The sequence below is a fragment of the Eutrigla gurnardus genome (genome assembly GCF_963514095.1).
Source record: "Eutrigla gurnardus genome assembly, chromosome: 8".
In the NCBI taxonomy this organism is placed as follows: Eukaryota; Metazoa; Chordata; class Actinopteri; order Perciformes; family Triglidae; genus Eutrigla; species Eutrigla gurnardus.
The window spans coordinates 21575242-21593756 of record NC_139922.1 but is presented as its reverse complement, the minus strand read 5'-3'; the positions used below and the strand labels follow the sequence as shown (position 1 = coordinate 21593756).

General features: G+C 40.7%; 4 protein-coding genes across 8 annotated transcripts; 3 read left to right on the top strand and 1 right to left on the bottom strand.

Moving 5' to 3' along the window:
* Positions 1–1249: 1249 nt before the first annotated feature.
* On the bottom strand, positions 1250–5564 carry LOC311017379 (eukaryotic translation initiation factor 4E type 3-like). Of its 2 annotated transcripts, XM_084015670.1 has the most exons (7): positions 5284–5564; positions 4361–4433; positions 3748–3842; positions 3597–3657; positions 3449–3515; positions 3191–3346; positions 1250–3093 (listed from the first exon to the last, which is right to left on the bottom strand). In XM_084015670.1, the coding sequence occupies exons 1-7, from the start codon at positions 5439–5441 to the stop codon at positions 3050–3052; spliced, it is 654 nt and encodes a 217-aa protein (XP_083871796.1). In that variant the 5' UTR covers positions 5442–5564; the 3' UTR covers positions 1250–3049. The 2 variants fall into 2 exon arrangements, with proteins under 2 accessions (XP_083871796.1, XP_083871797.1); XM_084015671.1 differs by lacking the exon at positions 5284–5564 and having other exon boundaries at positions 3748–3845.
* LOC311017374 (serine/threonine-protein phosphatase 4 regulatory subunit 2-A-like) lies at positions 5481–11405 on the top strand. 4 transcript variants are annotated; one of them, XM_084015659.1, is made up of 9 exons: positions 5493–5735; positions 6612–6693; positions 6881–7051; positions 7627–7720; positions 7864–7901; positions 8072–8146; positions 8376–8525; positions 8750–9042; positions 10195–11405. In XM_084015659.1, exons 1-9 carry the CDS (start codon positions 5606–5608, stop codon positions 10491–10493), a joined length of 1332 nt encoding a protein of 443 aa, XP_083871785.1. In that variant the 5' UTR covers positions 5493–5605; the 3' UTR covers positions 10494–11405. The 4 variants fall into 4 exon arrangements, with proteins under 4 accessions (XP_083871786.1, XP_083871785.1, XP_083871787.1 ...); XM_084015661.1 differs by lacking the exon at positions 5493–5735 and adding an exon at positions 5827–5986; XM_084015660.1 differs by lacking the exon at positions 8072–8146 and having other exon boundaries at positions 5481–5735.
* Positions 11406–12245: 840 nt separating this feature from the next.
* guca1b (guanylate cyclase activator 1B) lies at positions 12246–14023 on the top strand. Its single transcript, XM_084015673.1, has 4 exons — positions 12246–12630; positions 13124–13273; positions 13358–13472; positions 13771–14023. Exons 1-4 carry the CDS (start codon positions 12427–12429, stop codon positions 13893–13895), a joined length of 594 nt encoding a protein of 197 aa, XP_083871799.1. The 5' UTR covers positions 12246–12426; the 3' UTR covers positions 13896–14023.
* An 819-nt stretch (positions 14024–14842) lies between these two features.
* Positions 14843–17002, top strand: oard1 (O-acyl-ADP-ribose deacylase 1). The gene is made up of 5 exons (XM_084015682.1): positions 14843–15115; positions 15272–15437; positions 15858–15916; positions 16016–16128; positions 16733–17002. Exons 1-5 carry the CDS (start codon positions 15074–15076, stop codon positions 16878–16880), a joined length of 528 nt encoding a protein of 175 aa, XP_083871808.1. The 5' UTR covers positions 14843–15073; the 3' UTR covers positions 16881–17002.
* Positions 17003–18515: the final 1513 nt, after the last annotated feature.

The window sequence follows — 18515 nt, the reverse complement described above, 5'->3', positions numbered from 1 at the left end:
AGACTGTTTCGGCTCTTAAAATCGTGACGCACGGTCAAAGAACCCACACCCCCAAAAAGTAAAGGCAAAATTAACAGACAGCTTGTCAAAAATGTTCCTCTATTAGTTGTATGAAAAAATCGAATCCTTTCCATTTTAAAATAAGGAATATCGCAATAAAAAAAAATAAAAAAACGTATCCAGAGAAGCGCACATCAATTTGAATGGCCATCTTAAAACACTTTATGAAACATTTCTGTTTTAGGTGAAGAGTAACAACTGATATTAATCATTAATGCGCCCAGTGCAAAGACAATAGCGTGTAAAACAGTGTCTCCCTCTGCATCACTCACTCACCATACAGGGTCGGTCATAAAAGGGCGTTTCATCCACACTGTGAAGATGTTTGGTATAGAGGCTGGCTGCTCAGTGTAGGCTACCACGATTCACGTTTCCGAGTGAGGTAATGTGAAAATAAGTTATGACACTTTAGGCAAACCGTTTTTCAAGCACTGGTCAGTTTTGAGATTTTTTATTAGGTCTTCTTTAGAATAATGGAAAGAAAACACCCAAAATAATCACCGACACACATTTAGTTATTTTTTTACTACTTAAACTGGCAATTTTATCAGTAGATCTCTCCTCAATTCACCAACAGTTAGCATTATATTAATATTAATTTTCATATTTTAACATAATATTTCATTAAAAATATATAAAACAATAATTGGAGAGGTTTCGTGGCGAAACCTTATTTTTCTTATTTTCTCTTTTTTTCATCCAAAATGTATTGCATTTACAATATAAAAAATGTTATGACTGCTGATAGTTTTTTCTGATTTAGTAATCATCTGGGTACGTTTCAAGATGATATATAGTTTTAAACAAATGTTTTACTCTCTTCACCCATGGGGCCTCTCCCCCCCACAGAGAATGCTGTTCCCATGTCCATGAATTGTGTGCAATATCTGCTGCATAAAAACTTCTCTCCAGATACTTTCATTTTAACTTACCTTATATTTGATTCAATGTGAAACTCCTCCCTTGTGGAAGTGAAAAATTACAAAATTCATAGAGACCTACACATCTTATACAATCTAAAAGAAGAATTTGACCGATTTTCTGCCAACAAACAGCCTGAAGACAACAAGACAATCTCTTCGAGAAAAAAAAACGGTCCAAAAGGATCAATGTAATATACTGATTTTACTGCAATATTGATATTCTCACTCCCGCAGTAAGTATTCCAAAACAGTCAAAAGGTGGCAGTTTAGGCATCTTTATTTTTGAAACACATGTAAAACCAACAGAGAAACATGACTATATACAATTTCAACATGCTGAACACAGGTGACATTCTAAACTGCTGGTAAAACACAAGGCACCATCCAAAGATCAACAATCAGTTACAAAGTCTGAGATCTGAGTCAACTATATGTGCAAGGGTACAGTATTCTCGTATCCTACAGTATGTGTGCTTGAACTACACCAACGACGGGAGAATACAGGGAAAACGATGCAGGTTTGGCAAAGTCGGTCGTCTGAAAAATCAACTCCTGTGAATATCCCTTAGCAGCAAATCCAAGCAAGAACACCAGCATCATACATCCGTAAAACATTTGATTTGATTGACAAAACAAAGCAGCAGTCTTTCGCTCTGTGGGTTTCATTGTGGTTAAGTATTACAGTATTAAAAACAAATCTGCTCTATGCCGATTAGAATAGTCCATCTCACTTCCTCTTGTCACATACAAACGCTGGGGAAATGTGCCTTTCATGTATAAGGGCTCAACTTTCTAAATGTCAACTTATTCCCTGATAGGATTATAATGTTCAATAATACAATACAGCCTTTTACATTACCACAGAAAACGTCTTGAAAGCCATGGATTTGGGAGACACTGAACTATGTAAACTCTTCTTGTTTCATGCAGATTTGACCCCACTGCGTATCACTTCAGCACCCGCCATTTGTACAAATCACTTAAATATGCAGTCCAACAAGTAAAGTGAGATTTAGATCTTTTCTTTTCTGTCGTCTCTCTGTGAAAGATTTATGTTTGTCATGTGTTTGTTCATCATTTTTCCTGGAAATAATATCATTTTAAAAGGGTAAGCTTCACAAATTCAATTTTAACCCCGGTCCTATGACTACAGGAAAAGAAAAAAACCTTCATTTACACATCTAGGGTAACTATTAAAAGAAAAAACAGCTTTACACTTCCATCAGGAAAAGGTGACACAAAACCAAAAGTCTCTGTTATCACAACTCACACTCACAGTAAGAAACAAAAAACAAAGTGCTTGATTTGGGATAGAGATGCTACAACAAAATGACAACCACCACACTGCAGATTTGCGGCAAATTCTACAGAATTGAAATGATTACATATAATTCTCAGCATCTACTCGTGTCGGTTTTAGTACTGAGGTCATTTTATTGTAAAAACCTTTTAGAATCCGCTCATATTCTAAAAAAAAAAGAAGAAGAGAAATAAAAAAAGTGTGCAATTTTCTGCTCTATTAGCATTACAGCTTTACTAAATATTTATAATAGGCAACAGTATTTTGGCTGTAACATACAAAACAGAGAAAAGTGCTCACGAGAAAAGCCTTGTCATGCACTGTTAAGATAAAAAGGGTCTCCTCTGAGATCCAAAAAATTTGATTCGATTCAAAAACCTTGCTTTGTCTGTGCTCAGGAAATTGCACAAAAATATATTATAATACAGTAAAATCTAACATGTACATGATCTGCTGTTTTGGTTAAGGATTTGCAAAATGTCGAAGTATAAAAACACACACTTCCACAGACAAAATCTAACTAAAATGATTTTTTTTCTGCTTTCAACTTACATTAAAATATTCTGGTAGTTATTATGGATGACAGTAATGCTCAGAAGATGGAAAACCACGATTGAGAATCAGAATACATGGGCTACATCGTGAGGTAATTAAGATGATTCATCAATCAACCATGAACTCAAATTGTTCAAAATGTGCCCAAATATTATCCAAGATAAGCAACACAACATGAATATATATCGGGGGTTCTGATGTGCAAAATGTGCTAATGTCTCCGACCTCCTTCAAAAGCATGGTGCTCCTCGTGTGCTGAAATACGAGCCAAAAAAAGAACAATTTCAGGGTGTTATTGTGAATCCATTTTTTTAAAAAACCCATGTTATTAATATTCCAGGAATATACTCACGTTTGTAGAACACCGCTTTAAAAGGTACTTGAGGAAGGAGCTCGTTGATCCTTCCTATGATGTTTGACTCGTTAGCACAAGAGGCGTTTCCGTTCCAGACCTGAAACACGTCTTCTCTGTCTCTTACGCTGACGCTGACCCCGACCACTTCGTCATCTGCAAGAGCGGCAGCACAGAATGAGATTCATGCAATTCAGACTCGCACTATCATAAAATGCAAGCCGATGCACTTTCACATTACTCAATCTGGGGATTCACCTGAGGCACAATAATCACTGAACTGCTCTCCAATAGTAGCCAACAGCAACTCCTTCCACACAGCAGACTGTAAATAGGAAGACACATTTGGTAAACAGGAAATAATTCATAAGCATCAGAACAGAAATATATTGGTAATATCACTTACAGTGCATTCTTTGGGAACTTTCATCTTCCAAACCCCCCCTTTAGCATTGCTTTCTTCTTCCCTGCAAAACCAACACAACATTACACAAAGCAATTTCACAGCTTCTACACTGCAGACACAAACCTGCATTTATCTTAAATTGAAAACGTACCAGAGTGGTTTTCTTTCTCCCCTCATCAGGTGATAGCTGCATCTCAAAGGCAAGCTGGAGACGCAGGGTATGTTGTTGTAAACTCTCCAGAAGTTCTACTCAAGTGGCAGGGTGAAGAGAGGAAACAGGTTATTTTATTGAGCCGTTTACTGGCACGGGGAGCGCCGGCGGTTGGTTAATATTTCACATGTGTTACGGTGTAGGAAATCACTGCCAAATGTCTTTTCCTTATTGCTCTTAACCACACGCACACTTGCTCATTTACGAGTCCTTATCCAACACTGTTGTGGTTAGGGGTTCATAAAGTGGTATTTGAGGGCCTAAACCCTGCATGTTGGTTACTTTCGAATACAAGGACACCACTGAGGAACCAAGTATTCGGTTTCTCCTGGTGGGTGTCTCAATTATAGTTTGGTTGTGGTTTTGGTGTATTTTTGGAGCAAGAGAAACTGAGCACCATGGAGGAAATCAGCATATCATTTTGATTTGTTTGTAATAAGGAAACTTGCTTCTGAAATGTGTCATCGCCTCCAGTAATACTCCCTAACCCCCCATAGCTCCTAATGTGGCAGAATGTACCAACATTGTGTGTCAAGACTGTAAAGCATCTTACCTGGACCGTCTCCACGGTGTAGATTTTCTTCAGGTTTGACTCACATTCAGCCGCTGTTGTTCCTGGTAGAGATCTGATGGGGGAGAAAAAAAAGATGCATTTAATTCAATTATATTTATTGTTGCTTGAAAAAGACAGACTCAAGTCTAACTCAGACATGTTACAGTGAGCTGCCCTCTGAGCAGACAGGTCGGTGGGGGGGGGGTGGGGGGGCTGATCAGATGACAAATAAGCCAGTAAACAGTAAACAACACTGACCCCATTTGAACACAGCTCCCTCTGATTTGAACGCACTGGGGGATGATCAGGCTTGTGTAACTCACCGTCAATTGTATTCAACTTTGATTTCTCAACATTCATTCTGAAAGTGCTTTCATACAACAACAAAAAAGTTGGGATTTCAAATTGGGAACTTTAGTACATTTGAGCTGCAGGAATTTCAAGGCAATATAAAAAATGCCGAACCAGGGCAAAAGACACACAAGGCTTTGACACAACAACACCCAAACTCATATAAAAAAAAAACCCACAAGTATGGCAGAACTCAAACCGCCCTGGGCTGAAATCAGGTCGAGTTATTATGTTTGGCTAGTTTGTCATGAGCACTCCCTTTATTTTAAGACCCTTCCAAGTGGAGGACTTGCAAATAGGTCACAGAGAAAACAAGTCGACAGAAAAGCTGTGTCAACAGCAGCGTTTGTTGTAATGGCATTCCCTTTGTCGCTGTTAAAACACCTATAATGTTATCTGGTTTACAAGGGTCTGGTTAATTCGTAATTTCTTTGTTCGCATTAAAAGGTCAGCAACAAAGAGTTCACCTACTTGACAAAATTAAAGATACATATTATAACAACAGTGAGGAAAACAACAACAACAACAACAACAACAACAACAACAACAACAACAACAACACAGTGGCTTACCTATCGAGCCAGAAGGTCCATGGAGAATGTAAAGGCAAAGTGCCGTTGTCACTTGAAATCCTTCCCAAATCTCTGTCGCTGATGTGAATGTTGTTGTGCTCCAGCAGACCCGGGCCGGATGATGTGCTCAGTTGTAACGCAGCGACTGGAACTGCCATTATTTCCTCTGAAAACCGAATGACTTCGTGAAAAAAAAAAAATCTTATGAAGGTGTTTTTTTTTTACCAGTGCTGTTGTAGGTATATAGGTTGGTTAGGTGAAATTAACCCCGATCAGCTGCTGACTCATTGGTCGCCTCTGTCGTCACAGCAACAGAGAAACGATGACGCCCGCTGACCGCCCGTGGTATCTGCAGCGCACCGGAGCGACCCAGAAGTTTCTGTCACTGACGTCGGCACACACTTTACCTCAAAACATAATGAGTTGCGCAACGAGAACGGATACTATTTCAAGTACGGCTGCTCACCCAGGCGCTACGACGACGACATTCGAGTGCTTTTGTGGATCCTCTCAGGTTGAGGAGGAACGCATCTTCCGCAAATGTGACTACGTCATTTTTAGACATGCGCAGTGTTGCCCTTGCTGCCACCAGCTTTGTTGGGTCACTGGCCGCTACATGCTACCGCTAACTAGCTAGCAAGTATTTCCTGCCTGTGACGGGACACAACTATGGACATCGACGCGTTACTGGAGGCGTTTCAAGGCAATTTTACAGTTATTAAATTAACAGAGTCGTGATTAGTGAATGTTTTTGATTCTGTGTTGTGATGCAGCCGGAGCAATGTGCGGTGTTTGCTAACTACGTTACGTGCGTTACTGTAACTTCACGGTAGCGTACTAACAACGATTAACCTAGCGTTTAGAAGAGGCACCTATGGGCTATCCGACCTGTCTCGGCTTGGCCTAGCTTGTTTCTCTACAAGAAAGAAGTTCGTCACATTTGCTACTTTTGACCCATTTTTTTTGCCGCACCGAGACTCGGGGAATTATGTAAACAGCTAGCTGGATAGCATAACAATAAACATGCTAACTTACTAACTTTTGCAAGAACTTTCCAGTTGGTCAGGTGCAATTCGTTTTTGACACTTGTACGATGTGTTGCTGAACTTATTTTCTTTCCCTTTTGGCCTATTTTCCACACGATGCGGCTCATTGTTGACACTTATAATAATTTGATCATCGCCAGCGCACACTTAATGTGCCAGAAGTAACGTTAATCCGAAAAAAGTTCCAAACACTGTTTGAGTCTGATTCGTGTCTTGTTTGGGTTAGCATTATTGCAAATAATCTATTTTTGTTTTTCTTACTTTTAATGCGGGCATTTACAGATTTTGAGAAAAAAGGCAAGAAAGAGACCTGTCCTGAACTAGAGCAATTCTTGTGCCATGTTGCCAAGACGGGCCTGCCAACGTGAGTAGTCCTCAAGGGTTCACATAAAACATTAAAACAAATCTTCACACAGCAAGGACGTTTTCCTGTAAATGAATCCTGCTTTGGGAACCTTTTTTTTTAATCACTCTTATCAGACTGTTTTGTAAAATATGTTGCAACACTTTTAATTACTACATACAGGTTTGAAATTTCCAATATCTTCCAGGATCTCGTGGTCACAATTCAAAACCTACTTTGTGTTTAAGTTGGAAAAAGTCATGGATGATTTCCACGCTTCAACACCAGAACACAGAGTGCTGCATAATCCCAATGTCGAGTTTGTTCCCTTCGAAGACATGAAGACGAGGATCTTAAAGATAGTGGATGGTTACAATGGGTGAGTACAGCTCATAGTAAGCCCCTTTACAAACAGCAAACAAGAGTTTGCGCTCCAGCTCACAAACTTTCATTACGTTGAAAATGTCATGCTTTTCTTTTTTTACTTTTAGTACATACTGCAGCTGCCCTACCACTGTTCCATGCAGTATCTATTCAATTGGGACATAGTACGTTGTTATATTTTATGGGTCAGAATAGCCAGAAAAGCATGCCAGCTCACATACTGCAATATGTGACCAGGTGCAGAAGAATCTTATTGGGATATACTAAATCTAAAGGCAAGCGAGTGATCCTTATTGTTGAGCCATGGCATTAAATATTAAAAATTGTAGAATATTCAGGCTAAAATCTTCATCAAGTTAAACATAATACTGCCTAAAGGTTTCCCCTAGAATATAAGAAGCAGCATGTTGAACAAACGATAATATTTAATCATTCTTATCATGAAGTGTGACCAGCAGGTCTCTTCCTCAGGTCTCAGGTCCCAGTTCTGCTGGGTTTGGCAGGTGTGGATGCTGGCTATGAGACGGCTGTGTGGCTAATCCTAAATATGTCTCTTGAACACCTTTCCAGAATCCCATTCACCATCCAGCGTCTATGCGAACTCCTTACGGACCCCAAACGCAACTATACACGAACAGACAAGTTTCTCATGGGTTTAGAGAAGGTGAGTACTGCACTGCACCTCTCTGATAAAACGCCCCCAAACTAATGTTTTCACACAAGATTAATTGATGAATATTGATTTTAAAGATACGTTCCTAGGCTTTAAGTTGAATTCTAATATATATTATTGTTTATGCATTGCAGAATGTTATGGTGGTCAGCTGTGTGTACCCCACATCAGAGTAAGTATACAGCTGCCAAGCTTCTCCTCCCCTTGCTCTGCTGGCTGCAGTATTTCTGTTGAGCTGCTTCTGATGCACATTGACAGCTCCCTTGACTTTGCCTATTCAGTCACACGTACAAAGTTACAATTAACAGCCAGTTGTTTTGTGCCTTTCTACTTCTTTCGAAGGAAAAATGGGGCATCCAGTGTAAACAGAATGAATGGAGTGATGTTTCCCGGTAACTCCTCTCTATATTCAGACAGGTGGGAGCCACACTACTTGTCAGTGATTGACTTCCACAAATCTAAACTTTCCTCATACACCCTCAAGGGGAAAGTTGATTTAGCTGAAAGTCAAATATCCAAATTCCAACAAGGCTATAGTCCGGCCAGTTATATCTTGCCTGTCAGTTTGGGTATTTGTAGTTCTGCTGGTTTTGCCATCTTGTGATACAGCTTGTGTAATGAAGGGTTTTTACCCTTTTTTTTGCAGCCCAAATGTAAATGGACCAGACACACCAAAACCACTCAACAGACCAAAGCTGTTGTTGTCGGCGTCGCTTTCCACCAACGGGCTCCCTGACTGTGCAGTCCGTAAAGGGCCGCAGCCAACCACGGAGGAGGGGGAGGAGCATCACATTGGGTAAGTATGGTGCATGTGTGGAGCTGTGCGTTACTCATTATCTTTATTTAAAATGCAGGTGGGCTGATGATGAAATCTGCCGAGCCCTGAGATTTCCTCCATAAGCAGCATAGTCTTCTCAACATCCCAGCTTTAAAATGAATATATATGGGTGTCCTTTACTTTTTTGACATTAATTGAATGTTTATAATTTACTCAACTGTGTGTTTCCGTCATTACGGCAGTGATTCCTCGCCAGCAGAGGATGAAATGACGGCAAACAGTGGGATAAAGAACAAACACTGCGAGGATGGAGATGAGGAGGAGGAGGAGAATTCAGACGCTGGCAAGCATGAGGTCAAGAGGCTCAAGTTTGACGAAAAAGAAGAGGATGAAACAGAAAGTGATGAAAACGAGTCGCCTTGTTATAAAGGGCCCGATAGCTCGTCAGACACGCCTCTGTCTTCCGAAGTCTCTTGTGGTCGCGAGTGTAAAAGTGGAACATCCGGTGACACACCTACTACTGCAGAGGATGATGGTAAGTGTAAAGTCATCTGCACTCAGTGCTGCTATTGTTATGAGAAAGTGAAATAAAAAAAAATCCCAGCATTAATACGTGGGTATTGGAATGAGTGCATAACATTAGGCTTGTTCAGGATGGTCTTGGCTTGACTTGACTTGACTTATCACGCTGATGAGAGCTGCAGGTGTCTGAGGGGGCGGGCTTTAAAAGAGTCTGTAGCCAAGTCTGGTGCTCAAGCGATAGAACACAGCAGCAAAGAGGATATGTTATATATATATATATATATATATATATATATACACACACACACAAGGCAACATGTGGAAGACATTCTTTTTTTTTTTCAGTATATTTGTATTATAATTCTGTTTGTATGAACCAGACCTCACATCATATAAATAGGCCTATACTCACAGCACAATGCACAGAACTTTAGATCAAGCCATGATATCAAAGCAACCAAAATAAAAATCATTTCACCACAAGGTGGCCGCCGAGTGCGGACCTGAACACACGTCATTGAACTTTTAACCTATAGAGAACCATTCCGCTGTAGCGGAGGTGTGGGAAAGCCTGTTGCAGCCGTCGTAGACCGCGCTGCCAAGCGCTGCAAGAAGCGGCTCTTAAAAACTTGTTCCTGCGATGTTTTGGGCCACGTGATATGGTCGCGACCCTGCGACGTCTTTGCAGTCGGCTGCCAAGTCGGACACAATTCTAGCCATCATGCATCGCTTTCAACCCACAATACATCACGTTAGGTAGCGCGCTGCAGGCGGCTACATCAAGTCGAATTCCCCTACTGTCTGTTTTTGCAGTCAGGTAGCATTGTGGGTAATGTAGGCGGCAATATTTGATTGATATCAAATTAAGCTGCAACTAATTTTGATAGTTGAGTAATCATTTTGAGTTATTGTTTTGAGAAAGAAGAACATTTTACGGTTTCAATTTGGTCTTCTACGATGGTAAACTGATTATATTTGGGTTTTGGACTGGTGGTCCAAATGGGCTCCTTGGGCTTTGGGAATTTATGATGGGTATATTTGACTATTTTCTTACATTTTTTACACAACGGACATATCGATTATTTGAGAAGGTAATCGACAGATGCATTGACGATGAAAATAATAGTTAGTTAGAGGCCCTAATGCTGTCCACTTTGGTCCTCAGAGCCCAGCAGTACACAGACAGAACCTTCTGAAAGGGATGAAGACTCGTCTGAGAGGGGGGATGTCCACAGTCCAGAGAAGGACAGCACTGTGGATCAACCTGAGCAGCCTGCGCTACCAGGGAAGTGTTCAAGCTTGGAGCAGGAAAATGTGGAGAGCAGCAGCAGTAGTGATGGAGAAGGCCTCGCCAGTGACAAGCAGGTCCCCTCTTCTGATAGTTCACCTGACTTGTCAACAGAGGGCGACATTGACAGTTCAAAAAACACACAGACTGCCATAGAGCCTGGGGACCATGACTAACTTAAACCCAGCCTGTCGACTGACTTTTTTTTTACACTGTATGATACCATACCAAGGGTATTTCTGTAGCACTGTGGACCTCTGGACTTTAGGGCCAGGAGCAATGTGAACCTCTAGATTCCTCGCAGAAGGATCTTTTTGTCCTCTTCAGTTTTCAACTACTCAAGTCCACACACCACCTGGTCTATACTGGAAGGACATGATTTAAAGATTATGGAGAGACTACTTTTTTTTACTGTTGACAAAAGTTTTTCTAATCTTTCTTTTTTTTACGTTATAATTTAACCTTGATAACAGATGAATCCAGTAATTTCATTATTTTTAAGTCATTTGGCATGCACTTCCACAAAGATACATTTGACGGTTTGAGTTGTGCTTTGGCCTGAGCAAAGATGTTTTGACTATTTTTCAACAGTGGTTCATCGCTCCTGTTGAGTGAGGACACATGCCAATTGAGAATGGTAAGCAAAACGGCCGTTTGCTTTTCTGTGAAGCACATAAAATAAAATGTATTTCTTATTAACATTACATTGCACTTGTTTGCATTTACCCCTTGAAGGATGTGGAAAATGTCACAGTTTTTGCTTTGTCACTGTATGAAACCAAACACACAATGTTGCCAGCTGTAACCAGTTTGGTTGGATAGAATGTTGGTTTGGCTTAAGGGAAGCTATTTCTGCATCCAAATTTGTCAACAGAACACAAGGTACTTTTACACTTCTGTATGTCATACCGTAGTTGTACAAATGTCCCTTTTGATAGCTTGGATTTTTACAGTACGCATCTGTAAATTGTTTTTTGTAGACTTGTAATACATGTCCACTGCCTTCATAAAACTGAATATCGCTGGAAATTGAATGCTTGAGCTTGTATCATAGTATTCATGGAAAGCAATAAATGCTCAAATTTAAACTGTAGTGTGATCAGTCAATATTAACAGAGGAAAATATGGGTGGGATTTAAAATGTCTCATATAAGAAGGTGTGAATCTTTTTAATCGTGGGGATAACATCCAGTTACACCAGAGGTGGCCTTGACACTTCTAAGCTATGATTATCACTAACCCCGCGTCAGCACAGGAAGGTATTGAGAAAGGCCAAGCCTTCGCCTGTAAACAATGGCTACGGTTACTGCTAATGGTGGCATTCTTATTCGATTGAATGCATGCAGTTATCTCCAAAATCTCCACAGACTATTCTGCTGCACAATAATCAAACAAGGCTAAGAGCTTGCAAGATGTTTCCACACATTTCTCAAATTTACTTCTTTCCACCCTCAGTTGTAAAGTCCATCATTAGTGAATGTGACTACAACACATTAATTATAGGCATCAGTGCCACTCAAGCAGGCATGTAAACAGTGATCAGGGGAGCAATAAATAACATGGCTTCATCGTCAAACTGGTCAGGAAAGATTACTTCAAGGAGTACACCAGTGATTTAGTATTCCACTTTCATGAAGTCTGGGGACTCCAAAAGAGAAATTGTCAAAAATGTCAATAGCACTGAACGATTAGCTAGTATGGGTCAAGCTCTTCCAGAAATGCTGGATCCTACATTTCCCATAATGCAACTAAGAGCATCTTTTAATTAGACCCTCTCTGATTGTTTACACACACTATGAAGCTAACAGATGTACTTTCTGGGAGAGATAGAAGCAGTGCCACAAGGAAATCCTCTCAATATCTGTCGGTGAACTAATTGGTTCTGACAAGTGTCCATTTCTAATCCCTTATCATGTGATCCAGTCTGTGTCTCATCCTGACCCTCAGAGGGAATTTACCACAATAGAGAACCCCAAAAACGGATTCAGCCTGTATGGACTTTCATGCCATTTTGATCTTTTTTGATTTGCGTAAAGTTTGTTGTGGTAATCGTAATGTAGTGTAAGAAATAATTTCAGTTTTAGGGGAGTTGAAGGAAAGATTTCCATAATGGGTCAGCGCCTTAGCGAGGAGAGTGACCCAGACAAGGAAATCGATGTGGCAGAGCTGCAGGAATGGTACAAAAAATTTGTGGTGGAGTGCCCAAGTGGGACTCTCTTCATGCACGAGTTCAAAGGATTTTTTGGCGTTGCTGATAACAAGGAGGCCGCAGATTACATTGAAAACATGTTTCGAGCCTTTGACAAGAACGGCGTAAGTACAATCATCTGTTGTGTGGAAGTATAAGCCTTGTACGTAGACATTTGTCCGACTTTAGTTTTGAGACTACACACAATACTTGTGAAGATTTGTCGATTGAAAGCATTGCCGTAAACCCATTATTAAGAATTTTACCGACAATCAATCGGTATATATATATATATATATATATATATATATATATATATATATATTACATTGAAAACATGTTATATTATTTATGTATTTATATGTCAGCTTGGATCCTGGGAAATTACGATGGCCATTTTTCTATATTTTCTGGAATATTGAAATCTAAATAATTAATTCAGAACATAATTGGGACATAAGTTAATAGTGAAAATAATCAGTTACAAAACCAATAAAGATAATGTTGAAGAATGAAGATGTTTTTTTATTGTTGCATCTACTAGGCGTGCTATTTATGTCATCATTTTGCCTGTCAAAGTTAAAATTATTTTTAATGCTCTTCTCTTCGTGTACACAGGACAACACCATTGATTTTCTGGAGTATGTGGCAGCCTTGAATTTAGTCCTGAGGGGTAAACTGGAACATAAGCTTAAATGGACATTCAAAATGTACGATAAAGATGGAAGCGGGTGCATCGATAAAACAGAGCTTCTTGAAATCGTGGAGGTAATATTTACTATCATACAGGATGTGCAACTGTAAATGTAATCACGGCGAGAGTTGTGGTGACTTACTTTTTCTGTCACTCAGTCTATTTATCGACTGAAGAAAGCCTGCCACGGGGAGCTGGATGAAGAGTGCAATCTGCTGACCCCAGACCAAGTGGTTGACCGGATATTTGAGCTGGTTGATGAAAATGGAGATGGTAAGTGTTTGTCAGAGTTTTCTGGTGGCTTAAAAGGCTTCATGCATGATGCAAAAGCTTGGTGTCAAACTGCTCTAATGGACGTGTGGGGTGTTAATGTAAAAGTGTCTATGCAATTGATGTTGCTTGTGCATATTAAAACTGGAAGGAAAATGAGTCTGAAGAACTTTTCTGCAGCCTAATTTAAGAATGTAGTTTGAGAATTGAAGTAATCAGCGATGGTCATCTCCTCATCCAAAGAATAAATTCAGTAAAGTAGAAATATATAGTAAAATGATGACCGTCCCTCATCTCTTAGGGGAGCTCTCGTTGGATGAGTTCATTGACGGAGCTCGGAGGGACAAGTGGGTGATGAAGATGCTGCAGATGGACGTTAACCCCGGGGACTGGATGAACGAACGAAGACGCAGTTCTGACTACTAAGGCTGGAACGTGGACTGTCAATCTCTAAAATACCAGATCCTTCATATGTTATCAATCATGTTGTCATTTTTTTTTTTATCTATTGCAATTTGTATAAAAAAGGCAACACCATTTAGATGCATGTCCACAATGCTAAACTTACTGCATACTACATTTTTATTTAAAGTGGTTTAATCAACACTTGCGCAATTTTGTCCATTTTTGCAAGTTATGGTCTGCTTATATACTGCTTACTGTATTTTCCCTTTCGTTCTGTGTCCTTAAATGTGCATAAAAATGATTCAATAAACATAATCAAAGCCCCTACATAACCATGGTCCACTCAAGGGAGGTGTTATTACTTATTTAGAATGATTAGATGTATTTTCAGGACTATGTGGGTTCGTACAGACTGAGATTGATGGACAGTGTTCCTCATTCACTCATAGCTTTGTGGCACCAACACTTGTAGCTGTAACTTTTACAGTGGAAGACCACGAAATACACAATAATTAGTTGTTATTTGTTCAACATTATAGGTATAATGCAGAGGTTAGATGCCTATTTGTTACATGCATGTTTTCCTCCAATTCGTGGGTTGCAATAATTAATTATATTTTATGCTGCAGCTGAATTGGCATTGTTTTAAATGCCCCTATTTACGCAAAAACAATGAATCAACACGGGCACGTGGTTGACCTGTAGCTGACTTTCAGAGTAAATGTCCGCTGACATAACTGCTTGGCTTTTAATGTGAAAGAACCACTACAACTTCATGAAAACAGCAACATTAGTGAAGACAAAATATTGGTGGTAGGCTTCGGTGTATTGTAAAAAAGAAAAAAAACAGTTATTATTATTGGATGTTGGTGTTTGCATAGTGTATGTACAGAACATCATCCAAAAACATGAATTCATTCGAGAGGTCCCGCCCTCCTCAAAATCTCGTGTTTTCTCGCGAGGCTGCTGCTGCTGCTTCACCCGTTAGTTCCTGACAACTCCACTGAGCTATCAAACAGCATCCCGAAAGTACCTTTATTTGGCATTTTACAAACGGCCACTTGCAGTCGACGGTTTGTAAGTTATTCGAGACACTTTGCTAAGCTAGCTTGCAAGTCTTCCGGCGGTTGTTTTAATGTGTGTTCAAGAAAGACACCGAGTCAACTCACCGCTCAAGTGCGTCAATCACTGTTGTGTCAATGTCGTCTGAACGTGAGAAACCAGTCACTGACGCGATTAAGGTAAAGTTAACACTTGGACTATCAAGAGGTTTCTGGTTTCGTTGAACTAGCGCTAATAAGAGGGGCGTTTTTTTTCCTTCTCCGCACGCCAGTGTTTATTTCTTGTTCTGTCATTACGCTTCATGACACGGTGCAATGCTGCCCCCTCCTGGCTAGGCTGCAGAAGGCCGCTGGAGACTGAACTATGTGACCGGGGACCTGTTCTCGTGCCCCGGGGACGAGGCCTTGGCCCACTGCATCAGCGAGGACTGCCGCATGGGGGCAGGCATAGCAGTGATGTTCAAGAGGCGGTTCAAAGGGGTAGATGAGTTAAAGGCACAGAGTGAGTCAGCCCTTTTTTATAAAAAATTCATCAGGAGACTTATTTTGGGCTTATTGATTCCCCTGTGATCATTTGTTTCAGCACAGAACACTGGCTTTGGTTTCAGCAGTAGCTTGACAGTTGTTAAAATAATATTATTTGACACAATATCACTACACTGTTTATTCTGTATTAATTAATACAGAAGTTGGATGTTTTTATGGCTTCAGATTCAAATATTCTTCATGCTTTATGTATCATTTTTGTAGACATTTATTTTCTAAATTCCTCCTGACTTACTTAAAAATAACGCCTGTTTTTGCTCCTGCACAGCATGGTTTTGTAATGACTTGTCCACCAATTTTAAAACATGCCTGTAGTTGTATTGTGTCTTAATCTGATGTTGATTTTATCTTCTTTCTAAAAAAAATCTCCAAACAGAAAAGCTGACAGGAGAGTGTGCTGTACTAAAAAGAGACAGACGTTTTGTCTACTATCTGGTAAAGATGTAGCAGTTAATTAGAAGAGTTTCCTCTATGTTGTAACGTTGGCATTGTTATTAATATGATCATTGTTGCTCTCCTGCGATTATATTTCAGATCACAAAGCAAAAGGCCACCCAAAAGCCCACCTATGACAGCTTGAGACAGAGCCTGGAGGACATGAAGTCACACTGCGAAGTGAACGGAGTAACAAGAATATCAATGCCTCGGTTTGTATAATTTCTTGTCATTTAGTGATGCATGTATTCATAAAGCTTCCTAGTACAAGGAGTGATGAAATTCTAAGAAAATTCCTTCAAAATAATGAGTTCCCACTTACAGTTCATATAAGATATTAGCACTTAAGAGAGGTGAACAGCAGGAGTAGGGAGGAGGCTTTGGAGCTTCTTAAGCAGAGGGGAAACTGGAAAGAGGTCGGAAAAATATTTCCCTGAAAGCTGAATGTCAGTGAGTTAATGAATCGCTACAGATTAGATCTGGCAGGGATAATGTTTGCAGTCAATCTCATTAGAGATGCGCTCCCGTCTCCCTCTCCAACACCGTAATAACAGAAAAGATATTTGTAAACTGGAAAAAATGGTATATAGATTTACATGCTGGCCGACGGCACTACATATATAGAAACTGATTTAATCCAGTTAATATCAAATACCTCCTTCCTAGAAGTGTTTAGGCTAAATTAGGGGCTCTCTGAGTTTATTCTCAGAATGTTTTGTGAATACAGCCCCAGGTTAAAGAGAAAAATACTAATTTGCTCAATGAAAGCATTTCCAGTGTGACGAGATGTGCGTGTCGGCTCTCTCTTTCCAACAGTATTGGTTGTGGCCTGGATCGGCTGCAGTGGAGTAAAGTGTCCGAGATAATGGAACAAGTCTTCGAACACGCAAACGTCTCCATCACAGTCTACAGCCTCCCGATGAAAGCCGAGACCGCGGTGATGAAGGAAAACGCACGCAGATGATCCATGGAAAAATTCATATGTTGTAATAACAAGTATGCAATTTCTGTGTTATTCCCTGTGTGTGTGTGTGTGTGTGTGTGTGTGTGTGTGTGTGTGTGTGTGTGTGTGTGTGTGTGTGTGTGTGTGTGTGTATATAATCTTCTTCATTGAAACACGTGTGTGTATATTAATTTGAAAATAAATGTTCCTTTTTTGAACCTCAAAATCAGCCAAACTGTTGTGAACTTTTGCAAGTAGGTGACAGATTTCTATCACCAGCTTTTTTTTTTGACAAAATGCTGCTTCTGAAATACTCTAATCCAAAAAATACTGTGATCTCATCACCCGTCCCTTCCCGTCACACAGTATTTTACATCAGGACATTAAGCCAAATATATATAATCATCTCTTTATGTACGCGTTCATCCATCAGTCAACTATATTGTCGCTTGGGCAAATGGTGTATTTGCGTTTTTCTCCGTGGATATATAACTTCCGGAGCGCTCATTGTAGCCTCTGCAGATGGTTGTGTTATTGTTTTTGTCGGTATTGATCTGCTCGGGTATTGTGCTTCAGTGCAGCTGGGACACATCGGAAGAACCAGATGCGAGTCAAAAGAGAGAGAGAGTGGCAGGAAATCTGACACCACAGAGTCAATCCCACATCCAATTATTCTCCCCGGATGGGACAAGCCTTTTAACACTGAAAGCAGAGAGCTAATAGGACACCATCTCCATTCAAAGCGGTCTATTATATTAGTGGGATTAAATAATCTCACTGAAGGGGGGGGGGGTCCATTTAATAATCTGATGACCTGTACTCCAGGTGTGAGTTATCATCATAAACCTCAGTAGCAGTGAGACTGTCTGAACAGGCTCAGTAGTTTGCTGTCTGTGACCCTCCGCTCTCCTTTGGGGCACCTTCAATAATTCATGAGGAAAAGGCATTAACTGCGGCTGGCTGCCCATTCCCCCCCCCATATATCTGTGGTTGGCTGGAAGACTGTACTTCAGCATCACTGCAACCAACCCCCTCCTCTCCTCCTCCTCTTCCTCCTCCCTCACCATCCCCCTCCTTGCCTGGCAATTAGACTCCACACTGCAGCAGAGCCAGCGAGCCGCGCTGCAGTGAGTGCAGGGAAATCTCCCTTCATGTGACATGCCGTCTCACCCCGGCACGCTGAGGCTGGTGGACCATGCATCCAAAAATCTGCCCCCTCTCCTAAAAGCCCCTCTCTCTTTGTCCCCATGCAGCTTCTGCTTGTCCCACTGCGGCACACCGAATCGCCAAATGTTCTCTCGCTCTCTCTCCCGTTCTCACTCTCGCTCCTTTCTCCTCTCCCACATGCTCCCCCAACCCCCTCTCTCTGTCCTCCATTGCCTTTTTCCTTTTTTTCCCCACTCGATGCGTATGAAATTGCAGAGCTCAGCATTCTTCTCCGAAGGCACTTAGGAGGGTGGAAAAGGGAGGAGAGCGGGGGGGTAAAAAAGAGATGAGCAGGGCGGGAGGGTTTTCTGGTGCACCACACAACTGGCCACCTTCCAGTTAAAGAAGAGAGCTTATGTTATTGAAGAGCAGCTTAGCCAATCAGGAGGCAGTGCAGGCAAAGACAGCAGTGAGAGAAAAAACAGCAGAGCGAGTGGGCAAGAGAAAGGA